The 19,488-nt window shown below is 33.6% G+C and overlaps 4 protein-coding genes across 4 annotated transcripts; 2 read left to right on the top strand and 2 right to left on the bottom strand.

Moving 5' to 3' along the window:
* Positions 1 to 537: 537 nt before the first annotated feature.
* Positions 538 to 1,592, top strand: LOC109583185 (uncharacterized). Its single transcript, XM_019998421.1, has 2 exons — positions 538 to 595; positions 643 to 1,592. Exon 2 carries the CDS (start codon positions 643 to 645, stop codon positions 1,489 to 1,491), a length of 849 nt encoding a protein of 282 aa, XP_019853980.1. The 5' UTR covers positions 538 to 595; the 3' UTR covers positions 1,492 to 1,592.
* Positions 1,593 to 2,232: 640 nt separating this feature from the next.
* On the top strand, positions 2,233 to 12,468 carry LOC100633392 (uncharacterized). The gene is made up of 24 exons (XM_011406665.2): positions 2,233 to 2,406; positions 2,463 to 2,611; positions 2,928 to 3,159; positions 3,241 to 3,432; positions 5,637 to 5,777; positions 6,054 to 6,212; positions 6,283 to 6,352; positions 6,467 to 6,576; positions 7,411 to 7,599; positions 7,686 to 7,834; positions 7,936 to 8,170; positions 8,266 to 8,457; positions 8,555 to 8,695; positions 8,785 to 8,955; positions 9,346 to 9,415; positions 9,483 to 9,592; positions 10,475 to 10,663; positions 10,756 to 10,904; positions 10,996 to 11,230; positions 11,341 to 11,532; positions 11,582 to 11,722; positions 11,804 to 11,977; positions 12,108 to 12,177; positions 12,245 to 12,468. The coding sequence occupies exons 1-24, from the start codon at positions 2,308 to 2,310 to the stop codon at positions 12,346 to 12,348; spliced, it is 3,663 nt and encodes a 1,220-aa protein (XP_011404967.1). The 5' UTR covers positions 2,233 to 2,307; the 3' UTR covers positions 12,349 to 12,468.
* On the bottom strand, positions 12,368 to 15,858 carry LOC105313336 (transient receptor potential cation channel subfamily A member 1 homolog). The gene is made up of 10 exons (XM_019998431.1): positions 15,756 to 15,858; positions 15,664 to 15,709; positions 15,015 to 15,189; positions 14,923 to 14,973; positions 14,456 to 14,874; positions 14,190 to 14,381; positions 13,981 to 14,052; positions 13,891 to 13,931; positions 12,947 to 13,130; positions 12,368 to 12,890 (listed from the first exon to the last, which is right to left on the bottom strand). The coding sequence occupies exons 3-10, from the start codon at positions 15,085 to 15,087 to the stop codon at positions 12,756 to 12,758; spliced, it is 1,167 nt and encodes a 388-aa protein (XP_019853990.1). The 5' UTR covers positions 15,088 to 15,189; positions 15,664 to 15,709; positions 15,756 to 15,858; the 3' UTR covers positions 12,368 to 12,755.
* A 70-nt stretch (positions 15,859 to 15,928) lies between these two features.
* On the bottom strand, positions 15,929 to 19,386 carry LOC109583189 (ankyrin-1-like). Its single transcript, XM_019998432.1, has 4 exons — positions 19,338 to 19,386; positions 18,378 to 19,078; positions 16,425 to 16,564; positions 15,929 to 16,138 (listed from the first exon to the last, which is right to left on the bottom strand). The coding sequence occupies exons 1-4, from the start codon at positions 19,363 to 19,365 to the stop codon at positions 15,943 to 15,945; spliced, it is 1,065 nt and encodes a 354-aa protein (XP_019853991.1). The 5' UTR covers positions 19,366 to 19,386; the 3' UTR covers positions 15,929 to 15,942.
* Positions 19,387 to 19,488: the final 102 nt, after the last annotated feature.

Genomic DNA, 19,488 nt, shown 5'->3' with positions numbered 1-19,488 from the left:
AGTTGTCCATATATGTATAGTGTACATTCTTTGTTAGTTACTGTTGTGTGTGGGATAGCTTAACTAATGATGATCTATTGTAGATAATATAAATATTGTCACCAGTAATGATTGAGAATGCACGCAGGTGCATATTCACTTAAAATGCTAATGGAAAGACTGACTCCTACATGATAGAAAATGCCTAACTGCTATAATCAGAGGCCTTTCAAGCCTCATTCTAACATAATTTTGGCATGTAGGAGTAGTAATCTTGGCATTCGTGCCCAGCAGTCTAGTGTAACAGTACTATATGTGGACTATATAGTATGAAGTCTGTCTTCCATATTTAGCAATTAAGTGGCCTAGCTTGTATTTAGTCCCAAAACCTTTCAAAAGTTTAATGAAATGTATGTATAATGGTAACATGCAGTTGTACATCTGTCACTATCTGTCATCGTTTGTATTGAAAGTTAAGACTAACGGGACTTGTATACTTTTATAATAATTAGACCACTGCATTTTTATAAAAGGAAGCATGTTAAACTCCAGCAAGATAAGGAAAGATAGAGAAATTAAGACTGTATATCTATACTGAAGACACTTTAGAGAAAAGGTAAAATTTCTTCTTCTGTATACAAACACACGACATCTTCCCTGTAGATGCAGAAAATCGTTATCATCCTTTTAGCTGGGGCTATTGTGAGTTGCTATGCAGCTATTGATGAAACACAGTGCTATGAAACTCCCAAGGGAACCTTGTATCGTCTCTACAGGAACTGCCGTAAAGCCTCTGAGAGTCGTTTAACAAAGTGCACAAATGTTTTTGATCGTTATTGCTCTAACGTTCAGTATGCATTTGTTGGTAAGCTTAGTACCTCAACCACTGGAGTCATGAGAGAAATAAAAGAGGATACAAATGAGGTCTCTTTCTCCTGTATTAAGGCCACGTCTAAGGTTGAAGTTGAAATGAGCTCACTTCATAGCGAAGTTCGTGGTTGTGATGATCTTGAAAAACTTCAGTCAGGGGATTGCTTGCTGGCAATCCACAGATACTGCCAGAATATGAATGGTCGCTCCTCTTCTGGTTTCGCATATAGTGATTCAGCCACTCATGCTAAAATTGCCTGCTTTGATGCAGTGAAACAAAAACGAGTTGCAGTAAATAGTTTGGTTTTACATAATTCCAAATGCGACGATCCAAGCAAAAGTGCAAGCTCTGATTGCTTCAATGCTGCTTGCAAATGGTGCGAAGCTAAAGGACATGATGGTGGTATGACACAGGGCAGTGAAGACAATGAGATTATTGTTTCGTGTTATGATGACTACTTTCACACTACAGCTACAATTAAGAATCGAGTTGCCTCAACGAGTGATTATTATTATCGTCAATACCTTGCTGCTAAGAAGAAATGGGAACAAGCAAAGCAAGAGGAAGAGCCTCAGGAGTGGAATGATCCCATGAATAATTCTGATGAATTTCAATTCACTGATCATGCTTTTGAAGAATAAAGACTGATTTCAATACAGGGACTTTTTGTAGTGACTGAATAGTTTTGTATCCTTTAGTTTGAATTGTAGCTTAGTTATAGATTAATTTGTGATGCTAATTACTGATTTTTTAATTTAAGAATTATTTTTAAACTAAAGTATCTGATATTATTATAGTGCGCTGCATTTCCACTGCTGATAGTTATATCTAGCTGCATGAGAATTGTCATGCATGCATGCAAGTAGATCTACATGCAGTACTGTACATGAATGTAGTATCTTGTAGCATTGGGTTTAATTGTTTGGAAAAACTTTAAAACAACTTGATAATTGCTTGTACCACATGTTGCTTGCTACTGCTGCCTCGCAACAACTGCATGGTCAGGTGGTTATTGTTGACATAATACACTCTGCTAAAGCATGTATGCACATATGGTCTTTATGTTATTTAAACTCATTACAATAACTAATTTTGGACTGGGTACACTATTTAGCTAATGTCCACAGCCTTTTAAGAGAAATTAATGTTAATTGTTTTGTGAACATGTATGATGTATATCTAATAAAAGGCTATAGCAAGCATGTAGCTAGTTGATAGTTCTATTGTATTAGTCATGCAACTAAATTTTCAAGCTGTTCTTTATTACATAAACTATTTACTATACACAAAACCTCATTTTTATATAGATCACAGAACAATCTCATAATAGACAAGAATTAATAGGTCTATTGTCCTTGAGCTAATTATTTGAGTGTAGATAGGTGTGGTTTCCATCACAAAATAATCTCAGCAGTCAGCACTATTAGAGCTAAAAGCAGCAATCGAGCAGGAATAAGATGTATGATGTGATTATTATTGGTGCTGGCGTTGAAGGAAGTGCTACAGGATACCACCTAGCTTCAAAAACCGGCAAAAAAGTGCTGCTCCTGGAGCAGGTCTGTTTCAAGAGAATACCCTTATGATCTTGTGATTAATAATTAATATTTTTTAGTTTGACAGAGGACATACAAGAGGTAGTTCTCATGGAGGGTCCCGTATCACTAGGAGAGCTTATCATCAAAGCTATTATGTTAAAATGATGGACGAAGCTTTTAAACTGTGGTCGGACATTGAGAAAGAATCAGGGAAGCAGTTGTATCAGTAAGTTAACACTGATATTGATTTTGATATTGATTACATGTACAAGCATTGCGATTTAACTCTTAAGTAGATTTTGTTGATACTAAAAATTGTGATTATATTATTTTATATTTATTGTTGATTTAGTGTTATAATTAATTAACTACATGTATTAATTTTATTTCAATGGCAAAAATAGTAATTGATAGTACCCATGATTTAGAAGTACCTCTAAGGTATTTAGTTTTATCTTAAATGCCAAATCAAATTATAGTTTTTCAGTTAAATTACAGTAAAAATTCAGCTAGCGGTATTAGGAAAATATTTAATTTTTTAGTAAAACCGGAATAATTGTTTTTGGTCCGGAAAAATCTGCTTCCAACTCGAGGAAAAGAATCCAAGACTACATCAAATCAATGGAGGACAATGGAGTGTCTCATCGAGTTATGAGAGCTAAAGAAGTTAATGATGAATATAAGGATCAGTTGAAGTTACCTGATGAGTACTTGTGTGTGTCTGAAGAAGATGGAGGAATATTGAGAGCCTCTAAAGCTGTTGATACTTTACAAGTAAAAGAGGGAGGGCTCTATCAGCCTTTATATAAATTTCCCTTCCTTTCCTCTCTCTCTCTCTCTCTCTCTCTCTCTCAGGATTTATTCATACAAAATGGTGGTGAGTTGCTTGATAATCATCAAGTGACTGGTATAATCAATAATGATGATGATACCATCACTATACTCACTGGCAGTGGGACTCAGTTCAATACTAAGAAACTGATACTAACCACTGGACCATGGACTAACAAAGTATTGCAATATACTGGAATTGAACTACCTTTAAAAGTAAGAGGGAGAGATCCTGAAACAGTATGCATTTGAAATTGTTCCAAATTTTGACAAAATACCATATATGTACTATACAGGGTATCTTTAAAATTGCTTGAAAAAAATTATCTATTTTATTTAAAAATACATATATTGTGCCGCAAGTTTGAGCAGATCCTAATCAAAATTAGACTTTTACAGATTTCGAAAGTTATTGCAGTAGCATTACTAAGTAGGATTCAACCCAAAAATGAAATGGCTGCCACGACTTTTGTAGCCTTGCTATACCGGGAAAAAGAACTCACTCCTATGCTTACCAGACTTTTGAGGACCTAGTACAGGGGTTTTGGCCAAGTTGAGTCAAAAATGAAAAGGAGAGAATTCTTTACTTTTGCAATTTTTTGGATGTGCCATGTATTCATTGCTTTTGATATTAAATGTAATAAAAAGGGACCACTCCCTGCTGTAGTGCAATACAGGTGTGATCCCACGATAGGTCAAAGCAAGCCTTGAGCACTATCAGTGTGAAAAGAAATAGAGCAATCGTCTTTCCACCCAGTGGGCAGAGTTTGAGCGATTAAACTCAAAAGAACAGTTATTTCTACTTGATCTTAGCCAGTAGGCCGAGAAGCGATGGCATTGCTAAATTTCAAGTGACCTTTTATACTGGAAGTTTGAACAATGGCATCGTGGGTCCACTTCCTGTAGTTACACGTCTTGCCATAACTATGAATGCTGCTACTTATCACATTGTCACCAGAGCTTGGATATACTATTACACATAATGGCAAGAGTGGATAATTATTTAGGATTTATCCACTCTTAATAGTAGCATCAAACTCTTGGTACCAGCATTATACCATATAACGCTTTAATTTGGCGGAGTTTTATTTTGGCGATTGGCAGTTTGCAAGCAGAATCGCCAATATTAAAACCGCCAATCATTAATGTGCATGCTCAGTAATGCACGTGTGTACACAAAAATCGTCAAATTAAAAACCGCCAATTACAATTTTACATCAAAATTGCCAAAATAAAGTGCCGCCAAAATAAAGCGTTATACAGTATTATATTCTGGTACCTGATATAAAATAAGAAATGCCTGGTTTTAAGTGAAATTGATTGAAATAGAATTTTGAAGTACATTTAAAGACCTTCATACACAAGGCAACTTGTTGCTGCCAACCAAGGAGCATGTTGCCAAAAAATAGAACATGTTTCTATTCTCCGCAACATGTTACTTACAAGATCAAAGTACCCACAAATGTTACTAGCAACAAGTTGCGTCATGTATGAGGGCCTTAACTTTATGTGTCCTTATTTTGCAGTAGCAGTGATATCAGTATGGGGGCCTTAACTTTATGTGTCCTTATCTTGCAGTAGCAGTGATATCAGTATGGGGGCCTTAACTTTATGTGTCCTTATCTTGCAGTAGCAGTGATATCAGTATGGTGGCCTTAACTTTATGTGTCCTTATCTTGCAGTAGCAGTGATATCAGTATGGGGGCCTTAACTTTATGTGTCGTTATCTTGCCATAGTAGTGATATCAGTATGGGGGCCTTAACTTTATGTGTCCTTATCTTGCAGTAGCAGTGATATCAGTATGGGGGCCTTAACTTTATGTGTCCTTATCTTGCAGTAGCAGTGATATCAGTATGGGGGCCTTAACTTTATGTGTCCTTATCTTGCCATAGTAGTGATATCAGTATGGGGGCCTTAACTTTATGTGTCCTTATCTTGCCATAGTAGTGATATCAGTATGGTGGCCTTAACTTTATGTGTCCTTATTTTGCCGTAGCAGTGATATCAGTATGGGGGCCTTAACTTTATGTGTCCTTATCTTGCCGTAGCAGTGATATCAGTATGGGGGCCTTAACTTTATGTGTCCTTATCTTGCCGTAGTAGTGATATCAGTATGGTGGTCTTAACTTTATGTGTCCTTATCTTGCAGTAGCAGTGATATCAGTATGGGGGCCTTAACTTTATGTGTCCTTATCTTGCCATAGTAGTGATATCAGTATGGTGGCCTTAACTTTATGTGTCCTTATCTTGCAGTAGCAGTGATATCACGGGGGCCTTAACTTTATGTGTCCTTATCTTGCAGTAGCAGTGATATCAGTATGGGGGCCTTAACTTTATGTGTCCTTATCTTGCAGTAGCAGTGATATCAGTACATGCATTTGATAAATTTAAGACAATTATTACCTTTATTTTTTATCAGGTTCACAAAGCTGAAGTTTTTTACTGGAGGACGGAAAATCCAAAGCATTTCTCTGCTGATGTTTTCCCAGTTTTTGTTGGTATCAGTGGAGATGGTCACACATATGGACTACCTGTGTTTGAATATCCTGATCTATTAAAAGTATGTCATTTAAAAATAATGTCATTTACCTCAGAATAAAATATGCCATTTACCCTTTACATGTATATCAAGTGTACTTTAAAGTCTTTGAACTATAACTATTATACAATATTATTTTTATTGGCCTTGCCCAGCTTTGCATAGGCAAGGACTACTAGGTACTACTATTGTCTGTCTGTCTTTAAAAATGGCACCTGCTTTTATGACTATAATTATGCATGGTTGATTCAATTGTGGAAAGGTTGAACTGATATTCTCTTCACGTAATCCTTATAGGTATGTCCACACACTTATGAAGAGATTGATCCTGATGCCAGGGATGTTAATCCTACTAGTGTTGGCCTGCCTGTTGTATCTCAGTTCATTAAAGAGCACTTTAAAGGAGTAGATCACACTAAACCAGCCATTCATGAATTTTGCATATGGACACAAACTGTATGTGACTTATAACATATTTCAATATATGCTTCATCATTCTCTTCTCTTCTCATTTATTTCTTTTTAGTCTAATTATGATCCATTTCTCGATTACCATCCAAATTACCCTAACATCATAATTGGAGCTGGTTTTTCAGGTCAAATAAATAATAATAATTTTTATTCACTTACAACGTAATATATTGTTCTAAGATCAAGCATCCACATACAAGTGTGTATTGTACATCTATTAAATATATACTCACCTACAGGTCATGGTTTTAAGTTAGCTCCAATTGTTGGGAAGATATTGAGTGAACTGGCCTTGGGTGAAACTCCTTCCTATGACCTTTCACCTTTCAAGATACAACAAGCTTATACTGTAAGCACATGTAGGCAGCCACCAAAGTTCCTTGAACAGGATCTACTTCTGCAAACTTGTTTCCCAATACATGTATAATTTAAAATGAGGAATTCTCTCCTAGCAATTTAAAAAATACCCTGTATAGTAAATACTATGGAATTTTAACTTCAATTATTCAAGATATATCCAAGGCTATATATAGCCCATGGTTTTTTCCAAAAAATGGCTCCGAAATTACTCCAAATTTTTATTAAATTTTCTGACTTATTATGATGTACTTATGCTGTGTAGCAAGTTTGAGGTGATTCCGACTTCAATTTTTCAAGTTACGGCCATTTTAAGAAAACGACAAAATTCTGAAAAATACCCAAGGCTATAGCCCATGGTTTTTTCCAAAAAATGGCTCCAAAATCACCTCAAATTTTTATTAGATTTTCTGATACATATTGATGCCCTTATGCTGTGTAGCTATAGTTTGAGGTGATTCCGACTTCAATTTTTAAAATTCCTGTAAAGGGACTTTGGCCTGATTCTTGAGCAACTTTAAAAATATTGGTAAAAAATTAATTTTTATTGAAATTAGCTCAAACTTTGTGCTTTTGACAGTTGATTTTATACATGAAATTATACCCATTCCTTTTACATGTATATTAAAAATTCCCATTAAAATTAAATCATAGTCATTATTATCTAGAGTATTTTTGCTGGGAAGTAGCTCAAATTTTATACTCGTATATAACTGTTAATTTTTAATTCTAACTGCACATCAAATTCATACACATTACTTACATTCCTTTTACATGTATAGTAAAATTTCCTATTAAAATTAAAATTTTAGCTATTATTATCTAGAGTATTCCGTCTATTGTTGCTCCTCCTGCCAATAAAGAAGTTCAAACTAGTACAAGTTCTCCTCCTCTTGCTCCTCCTCCTGAGCACAACCTTTATGACGTGATAGTAGTTGGAGCTGGAGTTGAAGGAAGTGCTACAGCTTATACACTCACTGCAAAGGGAAAGAGAAATATCCTCCTGCTTGAACAGGTGGGGCAGGAGCAGGCTTAGAGAAGTGTGGAGAGAGAGAGAGAGGGAGACAGGAGAGATATCATACCATTTTAATATTTTTTTAGTTTGATAGAGGACATACAAGAGGTAGTTCACATGGAGGGTCCCGTATCACTAGGAGAGCTTATCATCAAAGCTATTATACAGGATTGATGGACGAAGCTTTTAAACTGTGGTCTGAGATTGAGAAAAAATCAGGGAAGCAGTTGTATCAGTAAGTTAACACTGATATTGATTTTGATTTAGTAGATAAATTGTTAATGAAATATGCTTTGTTTTGTATATGTAATTCTGTATTACTTGTTCTTTTTCTAGTAAAACCGGTATTTATGTGTTTGGTTCAAAGGATTCCAAGGGAAGTCTTAAAGGATCTTCAGTAGCCGACTACATCCAATCAATGGAGGACAATGGAGTGTCTCACAGAGTTATGAGAGCTAAAGAAGTTAATGATGAATATAAGGATCAGTTGAAGTTACCTGATGAGTACTTGTGTGTGTCTGAAGAAGATGGAGGAATACTGAGAGCATCTAAAGCTGTTGATACTTTACAAGTACAAATGGAGAGAAAGAGGGAGGGAACTATCTGCCTTTCATTATGTACATATGTATCCCTCTCTCTGTCTCTGTCTCTGTCTCTGTCTCTCAGGATTTATTCATACAAAATGGTGGTGAGTTGCTTGACAATCATCAAGTGACTGGTATAATCAATAATGATGATGATACCATTACTGTACTCACTGGCAGTGGGACTCAGTTCAATACTAAGAAACTGATACTAACCACTGGACCATGGACTAACAAAGTATTGCAATATATTGGAATTGAACTACCTCTAAAGGTACATGTAAGAAAGACAGGAGTTTAAGTTGAAATAATGTTTATTAAATGTCTAAATTTTAAATTACCTTGATGCAACTTTATTTTCTTCATTTTAGATGCTAAGAGTGGAGCATTGCTATTGGAAGACATTGAATCCTGAGTCATACTCAGTGAGGAATTTCCCTGTATTTGCTTGTATTCTTTCTACTGGACTTGTGTATGGAGTACCAATACTAGAATACCCTGGATTAGTTAAAGTAATACTCAGTCTCATTACTATAGACTATGTGCAATGTTGCTATACTCTATTTTTTTGTTGTTTTTTCTGTCGTGCTCTTTTTTGTAGATTTCTTTTCGCAATATCAAAGAGATAGAGGTTGATCCCGATTGCAGGGACTTTAAATCCTCTCATCTTGAAGATTGCAAAATACTCTCCGAGTTTCTGGAGACCCATTCGTTTAGAGATCTTGACTACTCAACTCCTGCCATAGTTGAGCAGTGCATTTACACGAAGACAGTGAGTTACAGTATAGCAGGTTTCTTTTCTCAGGCAAACTTTCATTTTTTGTCAAAAATACAACTTTCTATTTTTAACTTTCTGTAAAAAAAACACACGTGCTTGTTTCTGTAATTTTGTGTGTTTAATTTTCATTTTTGGAGTTTTTTTGAGAATTTAAGAACTAAAGTTTGGTCATACAAAAATTTGCTGTAATACATTATTTAATGATGTTTGGGTGCAAATTTTGCTCATGTATCAATTCCAACTCTTGGAATTGTAAATCATGCATGCTCTTAGCTTATAAGCTTCACCTAACTTTCAAAATGCATGCTAGCATATTTAAAATGGATTGTTAAATTTATACATTCAAATAAAATGACTTACATGTGTATCTCTTTATTTGTGTAGCCTTCTAGTGATCCTTATCTTGATTACCATCCAAATAATCCAAACATAATAATTGGTGCAGGATTTTCAGGTCGGTTCATTGTATTAGACCACCTAATATTATTTTAAAGTATCATAATGTATGTACTCACCTACAGGTCATGGTTTTAAGTTAGCTCCAATTGTTGGGAAGATATTGAGTGAACTGGCCTTGGGTGAAACTCCTTCCTATGACCTTTCACCTTTCAAGATACAACAAGCTTATACTGTAAGCACATGTAGGCAGCCACCAAAGTTCCTTGAACAGGATCTGCTTCTGCAAACTTGCTACCCAATACATGTATAATTTAAAATGAAGACTTCTCTCCTAGCAATTTTAAAAAATACCCTGTATAGTAAATACTATGGAATTTTAACTTCAATTTTTCAAGTTACGGCCATTTTTAAAAAATGGCAAAATTCAGAAAGATACCCAAGGCTATAGCCCATGGTTTTTTTCAAAAAATGGTTCCAAAATCACCCCAATTTTTATTAGATTTTCTGATACATATTGATGTCCTTATGCTGTGTAGCCAGTTTGAGGTGAATCCGACTTGAATTTTTCAAGTCACGGCCATTTTAAGAAAATGCCAAAAATCTGAAAAACACCCAAGGCTATAGCCCATGGTTTTTCCCAAAAAATGGCTAAAAAATGACCCCCAATTTTTATTAGATTTTCTGATACATATTGATGTCCTTATGCTATGTAGAAAGTTTGAAGTGATTCCGACTCCAATTTTTCAAGTTACGGCCATTTTTAAAAAATGCCAAAAATCTGAAGAATACCCAAGGCTATAGCCCATGGTTTTTTCCAAAAAATGGCTCCGAAATTACCCCAAATTTTTATTACATTTTCTGATCTATATTGATGCCCTTATGCTGTGTAGAAAGTTTGAGGTGATTCCGACTTCAATTTTTAAAATTCCTGTAGATGGACTTTGGCCTGATTCTTGAGCAACTTGAAAAATATTGGTAAAAAATTAATTTTATTGAAATTAGCTCAAACTTTGTGCTTGTGACAGTTAATTTTATATATGAAATTATACCCATTCCTTTTACATGTATATTAAAATTTCCTATTAAAATTAAAATTTTAGCTTTTATTATGTAGAGTATTCCATCTATTGTTGCTCCTCCTGCCAATAAAAAAGTTCAAACTAGTGCAAGTTCTCCTCCTCTTGCTCCTCCTCCTGAGCACAAACTTTATGACGTGATAGTAGTTGGGGCTGGAGCTGAAGGAAGTGCTACAGCTTATACACTCACTGCAAGGGGAAAGAGAAATATTCTCCTCCTTGAACAGGTGGGCCAGGAGCAGGCTTAGAGAAGTGTGGAGAGAGAGAGGGAAAGAAATGGAGAAAAAAGGTATAAATGCAATTTTATTTAATTTTTTAGTTTGATAGAGGACACACAAGAGGTAGTTCATCTGGTGGATCCCGTATCACAAGGAAGGCTTATCATCAGGGCTATTATGTAAAAATGATGGACGAAGCTTTTAAGCTGTGGTCGGACATTGAGAAAAAATCAGGAAAGCAGTTGTATCAGTAAGTTAACACTGATATTGATACTAATTTTAATCCTAGTAGAATCCACATTGTTAATTTATGCTTTGTTATCTGTAATACTTTTTTATAGTAAAACAGGTTTTTATGTGTTTGGTTCGAAGGATTCCAAGGGAAGTCTTAAAGGATCTTCAGTAGCTGACTACATCCAATCAATGGAGGACAATGGAGTGTCTCACAGAGTTATGAGAGCTAAAGAAGTTAATGATGAGTATAAGGATCAGTTGAAGTTACCTGATGAGTACTTGTGTGTGTCTGAAGAAGATGGAGGAATACTGAGAGCATCTAAAGCTGTTGATACTTTACAAGTACAAATGGAGAGAAAGAGGGAGGGAACTATCTGCCTTTATATAACTTTCCCTTCCTCTCCCCTCTCTCTCTCTCTCTCTTTCTCTCTCTCTTTCCCTCTGTCTTTTAGGATTTATTTATACAAAATGGTGGTGAGTTGCTTGACAATCATCAAGTAACTGGTATAATCAATAATGATAATGATACCATCACTGTACTCACTGGCAGTGGGACTCAGTTCAATACTAAGAAACTGATACTAACCACTGGACCATGGACTAACAAAGTACTGCAATATACTGGAATTGAGCTACCTTTAAAGGTATTTATTTTATGCACTGATGTAACTTTATTTCCTTCATTCATTGTAGATATTGAAAGTTGAACATTTTTATTGGAAGACATTGAAACCAGAGTCCTTTGCAGTCGGGAATTTTCCAATATTTGCTTGCGTTCTTTCTACTGGACTTTTATATGGACTGCCAGTACTAGAATACCCTGGATTGATGAAAGTAATATGCTACAAAAATATAATCAAACTACATCATTGTAATGTCAATTTATTTTATTCTTTTTTTGTCTCTTTCTTGTAGATTTCTTTTCACAATACTAGTAAGGGGACAGAGGTTGATCCTGATTGTAGGGACTTTCTAACTCCTCGTCCTGAGGCGTCTAAAATAATCTCAGAGTTTCTGGAGGCTCATTCATTTAAAGATCTTGACTACTCAAGCCCTGCCATTGTGGAGGAGTGCATGTACACGAAGACAGTGAGTTATTGTAGATCCTACTTTCAAAATCCTTTATAAAGAAAAATTCTAAAGAACTATTCTTTTATTTATGAAATGGTGGATTAAAGCATTGAATAATTGCCCCCCCTCTCCCTCTCTTTTTGTGTAGCCTTCTGGTGATCCTTATCTCGATTACCATCCAAATAATCCAAACATCATAATTGGTGCAGGATTTTCAGGTCAGTTCATTGTATTAGACCACCTAATATTATTTTAAAGTATCATAATGTATGTACTCACCTATAGGTCATGGTTTTAAGTTAGCTCCAATTGTTGGGAAGATATTGAGTGAACTGGCCTTGGGAGAAACTCCTTCCTATGACCTTTCACCTTTCAAGATACAATCATGAAGACAAATTGGATTTTCTATGCATTATCTATATTTTTGATGCAACAATAAATGACAGCTGAAATCAAATTGACAAAATGTTATGTAAATGTTTTTTGTCATTAGCTTGGTTTACCTGTGATTTTAGAAAATGGCTAGTGCCATGGGGTATACTTACTCAATTAATTATTCTCTATAATTGATTTTTTACTTGAACTAAAATTTTTAAGCTAATTTTTTTAAATGCAAAAACTAAAAGAGAATTTATGCTCTGCACCAAAACTAAAATTAGAACTAAAAAACATAAAAAACTTAAACTAAAAGTAAAGTGACCACTCAACTAGAACTATATATGACCAAAACAAATGTTCATACAACCAAAAACAGCACTATACAAATGGCTTAACAATTCAACTTCAGCATGTAAAATTAAATGTTACGTCTTCCTGGACTTTCATTCCTCATACTTCTAACAATAGATAGCAATTGATCCACTGAATTGTTTAGATCTTTCACTTCTTCAGATAATGGTTTGATATGATTCTTGACATCAGCTATAGTTGCCTTCATTAATAATAATTATTTATTATTAATTGAATGAATAATAAGTTTTTACTCACAGGAAGCTCAGTTTTAGTAGATATTTCAATCCGCTTTGACCAATCATTAATATATTTTTTAAAGCGGTCACTTAATTTTTGCTTGTCACTTAACTTTTGTTCGTCACTTAATTCTTGCTTGTCACTGTTTTTTTTATTTCCTGTTTGCCATAAATCCAAAGAATCTTTAAATTTCTTCATTATTCTTTTGTCAACAATGGGTAGAGCAGTTTTAAATAGTAGAGTAAGTTATCAATTTCTGGACGCATCCAAATTTGGATGCCTGTTTTAGGAAAACTATGCTCTGATATCTCATGAAACTACAAAGTCTATTATGGAAATAGTTGTATTTGATTTGTGTGAAAATCTTCAGCTCTAGTGAGAGTGTATCAAAAGTTACCAGCTATATAGACCATCTGCAATAGGTGGGTAGTTAGGGGTTACATCATAGTATGTAGTATCTATGGTTAGATATAGGCGTCACTTTGGCAATGGGTAGGCATAGATACTACGTGTAGTCTAGTAGATAAATACCAGGCTACAATGGCTCATTCATTGATACTTAAAAATGTACTCTATTTCGGCCAAATTTAAAGAAAAGTACAATGCTTAAAGCCAACTTGTTTACTACAGAAATTTGACGTAATGTTGTAATATTTATTTTATGAAAGAGATATGTTGTTGTGAAAAATAACTTTACACAGACACATAGAAAAAGGGGAAATTCCTGTGAGGGTATCATCATCAAAACATCATAGTTAACATCAGACACATTTAGGTAAGTAATATGACTAGCCCCGAGACTATGCTTTGAGAGCTGATAGCTTTTGATGCATTTATGCTAAAGCTGCAATTTTTTCACACAAGTAAAGGCTATTATACTTTGCAGTTTCATTAGATTTCAAAGCATAGTTTTTCTAAAGCAAGCATCTGAATTTGTATGTGTCCGGAAATTGATAACTTACTTGAAACGTAAAAATTTTTCCACAGGTAGTGTAAATTCTAACTATAAACATTTAAAATTGTATTAATGGTTATGCAATCAATAGACTTACTTTCAAGCGTAGTCTATAAGTATCAGATTTTTTTTCTATTTCTTGAACTATATCACCAACAGCTAAACTAGTCTATATAAATAAAAATGGCTATTATTATTATTTATTATTTTATTATCATTATTATTATGGTCAAAATTGGTTGTAGTAGCTATTAATGTAAATAAAATTTTATTTACTCTAATATCTAGTCTATGCTGTAGACGTACCAATAGATTGATGAATAAAATTGGCATTAAAACCACAAACACAATTAATAGTGAAAATGCAACCACTGGATACTGTACATCAGGGGAATTGATTTGGTTATCTTGGTGCAACAAAGAATCTAATCTCAAGTGTCCTGCTGCCATTGTTATTGTTTTATAAATTGTCCTCCATGGAGTATTAAATGGAGTACGCTGTACAAAGAGAGAGGAAGAGAAAGGGAGAAACATCATGCAATCATTTAGATATTATTATTATAAATTCTTACTATTCCTTCTAATTTGCCTTGAATATCATAAAATATCATATAAAATGGAAAAGCAAAGGCAAAGACCAATAGCAAAGCCAGGACAACAACCTTTCTAATGAGATTATAAAGTATTGTTATATACATAACCACATATATTCCAACTACAGGTAGCCTCCTAATAGAGAATATAAGTACAATCCAGCTGAAAAACACAGCAATCACTCCAATCTGCCACTGCCATGACTCAGTACAATAGCACTGGTTACTACGTACAAAAGCAAAAATTACTATAAAGATGAACAAAAACACTTCCAAAATGGACTGCCATCTACGCAGAATCAGTTGAGCTAATAATTTAGATAGTAACATGATAAGAGAATAAAATATCAGACATATGCTAACAAAAGACACGTATCTTTGAGATAGCAAACTTTCCTCTAAACATTGTTAGTCAAATGATAATCACAGGATTATTGCTCACTTACCAGGAAAGCAATCAATAACTGTGTCATTGTCATTTTCAAAAACTTTCATACCTATAATATAATATATCAGGATATAGGTATTAATAACTTACATAAATTTGAATTTGGTGACTGGACAGTGAGAGCAAATGACGTCAGTAGAATCAAAAACAAAATATAAAACATCAATTTGCTATAATAGAGTATTTTTCCATATCTCTTCCATTTTAAATCAAGTAGTGCAGTGGCAAGTGGATGCTGCAATAAGTCAGCATTTGGAGAATTAGCCTAATGAATAATGTAATGGTACTATGGATGGTAAACAATATATGCATGGTAATGCATGTGAGTATCACGTCACATTTCTGATGTTTAATTTTGTGAGGTATTACAAATTACAATAACTCTCCTAGTTCAGGCTTATTAGCAGGAAGTTATACAAATGCATGAAAGAAATTTTTATAAATAAAACAAAGGACAAGCAAATGATATACTAATATATAATAAATATTTATTGCAATGAATGGGTGTGGCATTTGCCGCATTTCAATGGGCTAATTGATATATAAAAAATTTTAATGGTTTTCGTGTTTTTTTTTAATTTACAAAAATAAAATCCACGAAAATCAATTTAATACGGTTCAAGATGGCCGAAAAGTAGAAAACTACGAAAATTAAAGCCACGGAATTGATTTATAAATGGATCCACAAAAATTTTGGGCAACGAAAATTTCTCGCTACTTGATAAAAATTATAACTTACAAGAATATGAAGACAATCATTCTGAATAGAGTACACTGGGGCTATGCTAAAAATAGAAAATAAATAAATACAGGAAATTCAGTATCTATTACCGGTTGTTTAACCATTCTGAATCAAAATCTTCAAGAAATTCAAAATTAGGATCATCTGGATTTGCTTTATAGCAGCAATCAAAAACAGCTTCAACTACATCTAAAAGATATGTAATAAATGTATGATGACACTTGCATACATGTATACATTGTAATATATACAATGTATACATGTCACATCCAGCTATTAACCTGCTGGCATTTTTTTAATTGCTCTTCTCATTGGTGTTTTGAATTGTGTATAAGCATCATTGTTGTTGCATTCAACACATCCTCTACTGTTGCATCGATGACAAATACCTTTCTTTTTACGCTTAACAGTGGTGACATTCATTAATGCATCTCTCCACTTCTCACTATTCACTATAGCCATTGCAGCATCTCTAAATAGAAATGAAAACACAGAAATTAGTCATACTTTATGATTATGCGTTCCTAGTATAAAACAATCAATACTTTTATTAAAATAATTAGATCTACTGGTTTATTTTTGTAGTGATTTTGTACAAAAATAATCCAAATTTAGATCTATTCACAAAAATTTTGCAAATTCCTATAGCTGACTGAGTAGCTATTGAAGCAGAATAAATTTTGCAAATTGAGGATGGTTTGTGAAATTAAAAATTTTTTACAATGAAATAAACAAGTATAAGGTTACATTATTCTAACTTTTGTTCTTTTTTAATAGCAATTTCAAAAGGATTAAGACCATCTTTATTACAGGCAGTAATCTCAGCTGCATCATACTCCAACAGTAGTTTGACTGCTCGTGCATGTCCCCCTTTACAGGCAATATGAAGTGCATTATGCTACATAATAATAATAAATAATGATAATAATGATAATAATAATAATAATAATAATAATACTAATAATAATAATAAATAATGATAATAATGATAATAATAATAATAATAATAATAATAATAATAATAATAATATACTACCCTGACAGCCATGAATGCAGCAAAATACGGGTGAGGACAGCCAGATGTGACGTTTATGACGTTTTCTTATATAGAAAACTCTATATTCATAATATTGTATAGAGGAGTTTTATATTCATGTGTTTAAAGTATCTATACTAGTCTTGCTAGCCAGATCATTCCCCAACTTACAGTCATTTGAGTATTGACCAATGGGTTCTTATTGTACCAGCCCTTAAAATTTATTGGTATCCCAATTTACAATTATTTGTACCCATTATCAATGATACAGTATTAGTCAATCATTGTATGATAGTCCTAACTAAATCAATCAATGTTTAACATAATGTCACCTCCACATTATGAGAGACACATTAACTGATCAATCATTAGCTGATACTAATGGACTAATGTACATATACTGTACATTACAACAGTCACTAGTCAATAATGTCTGCTGGAGTAAAGGAGGAGGAGTGTATCTGTTAATAGCAGCGATTGTAGTATTTAATTATAGCAGAGATAATAATTACTACGATACTAATTCCTACTAATTATTATTTATTATCTCTGATTATAGTATTTGATTGTAGTATTTGATAATAGCATTTGATTTGATTATAGTATTATTTGTTTAAGTAATAATTTTAACAACAACAGCTGCTACTAGAGACTTAAGGCTGGTTTACAATATGACAGCTAGGAAGAGACACACACATATTATGGTAAACTAGTCAATATAGTGTCTCCTGGAGTAGAAGAGGTGTCTGTTATAAGGAGTGTATCTGTTAATAGTATAATCACATTGTACTATATGTAAAGGTTATATATACAATGAGGTGGAGGTATATTTATCATACTGAGGGCTGTAGGCCCAAAGTATGATAAACGCCATAGCCCAATGACCATAGGCAGGAATGGTCTGGTTTGTGAGACTATATTTATGCTGTATAAAACGAGGAGCTCATAAAAAAAAGAAAAGAGTTGATCAATTTTTGTTGTTACAGCTAGTGAAATAATAATAATGGCAGCTATTAAATGGCAAGATGTAAAATTGGGCTGCTGTCAAAAGTAGATATAAAATCTTTGTAATGTACTATGCAAGACTACTAAAACAATGCAAAATGCTAAACAGAAAAAACTCATTTGTAGTTAGCTACATGCAATTGGCATTCTGGTAACTCTACAAGGTTGTGCTCTAAAAAGTGAACACTGCAGTAGGCTACTGACTGCAGTTCATCCTTATTGTTTTTTACTAGATGTATTACACTGCAATCTATATAATTGAAAATCATTATGCCCAGGTGAGGTACTAGTTTGTTATGCTACCTTTTTCTTGTTATTATTTATTATTATTATAAATATTAGCTTATTTTTGGCTATTTATAATTTTTATTTCCTATTTTTTGTTTATTGGTTGTTTGTACTGTCACCATGAATCTTTTTATTGGCCTCACCTATTATGCAGCAACTAGCATGGGCAAGGACTAGTGGACTAGCAGCAATGTGTTGCAAGCAACTTTTGTGGCTACTGCATCTGAAATAGCCTGTTAGACTATTTTTCACGAAGTTGATTAGATACAAGATCAAAATAACCATCAAATGCTGCTAGAAACATGTTACTTAGTGTATATGTTAATCTTAAATAGCTTGATAATAATAATAATAATATTATTATAGTGCATCTTAGGCTTACTTTATGATTATCAGTGCATTTCTTAATGTCATCTATTGGACCCCTTTTAAGCATTAGTTTCAAAATCTTCACAAAGCCACTTTTAGCTGCAATGAATAGTGGAGTCAAATTTTTCTCATTAAACATATTTGGATCAGCATCATGTTTTAGTAGGATATCAGCAAGTTCTATATCATTTTTTTCACAAGCAATATGAAGTGGTGTATAACTATTCTTATCTTTAGCAGCTAAAATTTTAATTCTATCTTCATCAGAACATAATGATAAGATTACGTTGGCAATTCTATCATGACCACGCTGGCAAGCAAGGTGAAGTGGTGTCATCCCATCGTTACAACGTTTTAAGCAATTAGGCTTTTTTTTCATAAGAAGCTCAGCAACTCTTTCATTATCATTTTGACAAGCTCTGTGCAATGGTGTCCATCCTTTATGTTTATTACGCTTGTTGATAAGCACATCTTTGCATGATAACAATATAGGAATAGCAACATTGTTACTACGCATACAGGCTATGTGAAGTGGTGTGTCATCATTTATATCTTTAGAATTAATATCGACTTCACGTCTGTTGACTAAATCAATTAGCATAGATAGGAGTGCTTTCAATTTAGGAGGATCTCCTAATTTTGGATTTGGAAATGGATAAAAAGCTGCCCAATGTAGTGCAGTGCGTTTTTCATCACCTGAACGTTTGTTTGGATCTGAATATGAAAGATACAAAAACTTGTAATTTACATAGTTTAGAATAAACAATCATTGCAAATACTAAAACAGGATGATCATATAAAAATTACCATAGGTCACTCCAATAATAGATTACAGAGGTGGGCCTAAAAGGCTTGTTTATTTTCATTAAATTCTTTTATCTATCTATTCATTATATCACCTGTATTATTGTGTGTTTATTGGAGTGGCCAGCATTGAATCACAGATATTAGACTCTTATGCTAATAATCTTACCGGCACCACTGTCAAGCAATTTTTTCATCTTTTCAATATCACCGGAATAGGCAGAGAAATCATCCTGTATGAGAGAATTTTGTCATGGATTGCTCAATTATAGAGGCTCATTGTCACACTGCCAGATCTATTTTAGCTACATCAACTCACA

Source organism: Amphimedon queenslandica, unplaced genomic scaffold (genome assembly GCF_000090795.2).
Source record: "Amphimedon queenslandica unplaced genomic scaffold, v1.1 AMPQUscaffold_13320, whole genome shotgun sequence".
NCBI lineage: Eukaryota > Metazoa > Porifera > Demospongiae > Haplosclerida > Niphatidae > Amphimedon > Amphimedon queenslandica.
The sequence above is the reverse complement of the archived record's forward strand: the minus strand, read 5'-3'. Positions and strand labels throughout refer to the sequence as shown.

Excerpts from the sequence above, each read along its gene's own strand:
- LOC109583189 (XM_019998432.1), bottom strand. The coding sequence starts at position 19,365 with ATGAAAAAATTGCTTGACAGTGGTGCCG. Across the intron at positions 16,565-18,377 it reads AATGCACTGATAATCATAAA|CATAATGCACTTCATATTGC; the intron begins GTAAGCCTAAGA and ends ATTATTATGTAG. Across the intron at positions 16,139-16,424 it reads GCTATTAAAAAAGAACAAAA|AGATGCTGCAATGGCTATAG; the intron begins GTTAGAATAATG and ends ATTTCTATTTAG.
- LOC100633392 (XM_011406665.2), top strand. The coding sequence starts at position 2,308 with ATGTATGATGTGATTATTATTGGTGCTGGCGTTGAAGGAAGTGCTACA. Across the intron at positions 6,213-6,282 it reads TTTGCATATGGACACAAACT|TCTAATTATGATCCATTTCT; the intron begins GTATGTGACTTA and ends ATTTCTTTTTAG. Across the intron at positions 11,231-11,340 it reads AAGCTGTTGATACTTTACAA|GATTTATTTATACAAAATGG; the intron begins GTACAAATGGAG and ends TCTGTCTTTTAG.
- LOC105313336 (XM_019998431.1), bottom strand. The coding sequence starts at position 15,087 with ATGTTTTATATTTTGTTTTTGATTCTACTGACGTCATTTGCTCTCACT. Across the intron at positions 14,875-14,922 it reads AGTTATTGATTGCTTTCCTG|AGGAAAGTTTGCTATCTCAA; the intron begins GTAAGTGAGCAA and ends AACAATGTTTAG. Across the intron at positions 13,932-13,980 it reads CTTATAGACTACGCTTGAAA|TTAGAATTTACACTACCTGT; the intron begins GTAAGTCTATTG and ends AAATGTTTATAG.
- LOC109583185 (XM_019998421.1), top strand. The coding sequence starts at position 643 with ATGCAGAAAATCGTTATCATCCTTTTAGCTGGGGCTATTGTGAGTTGC.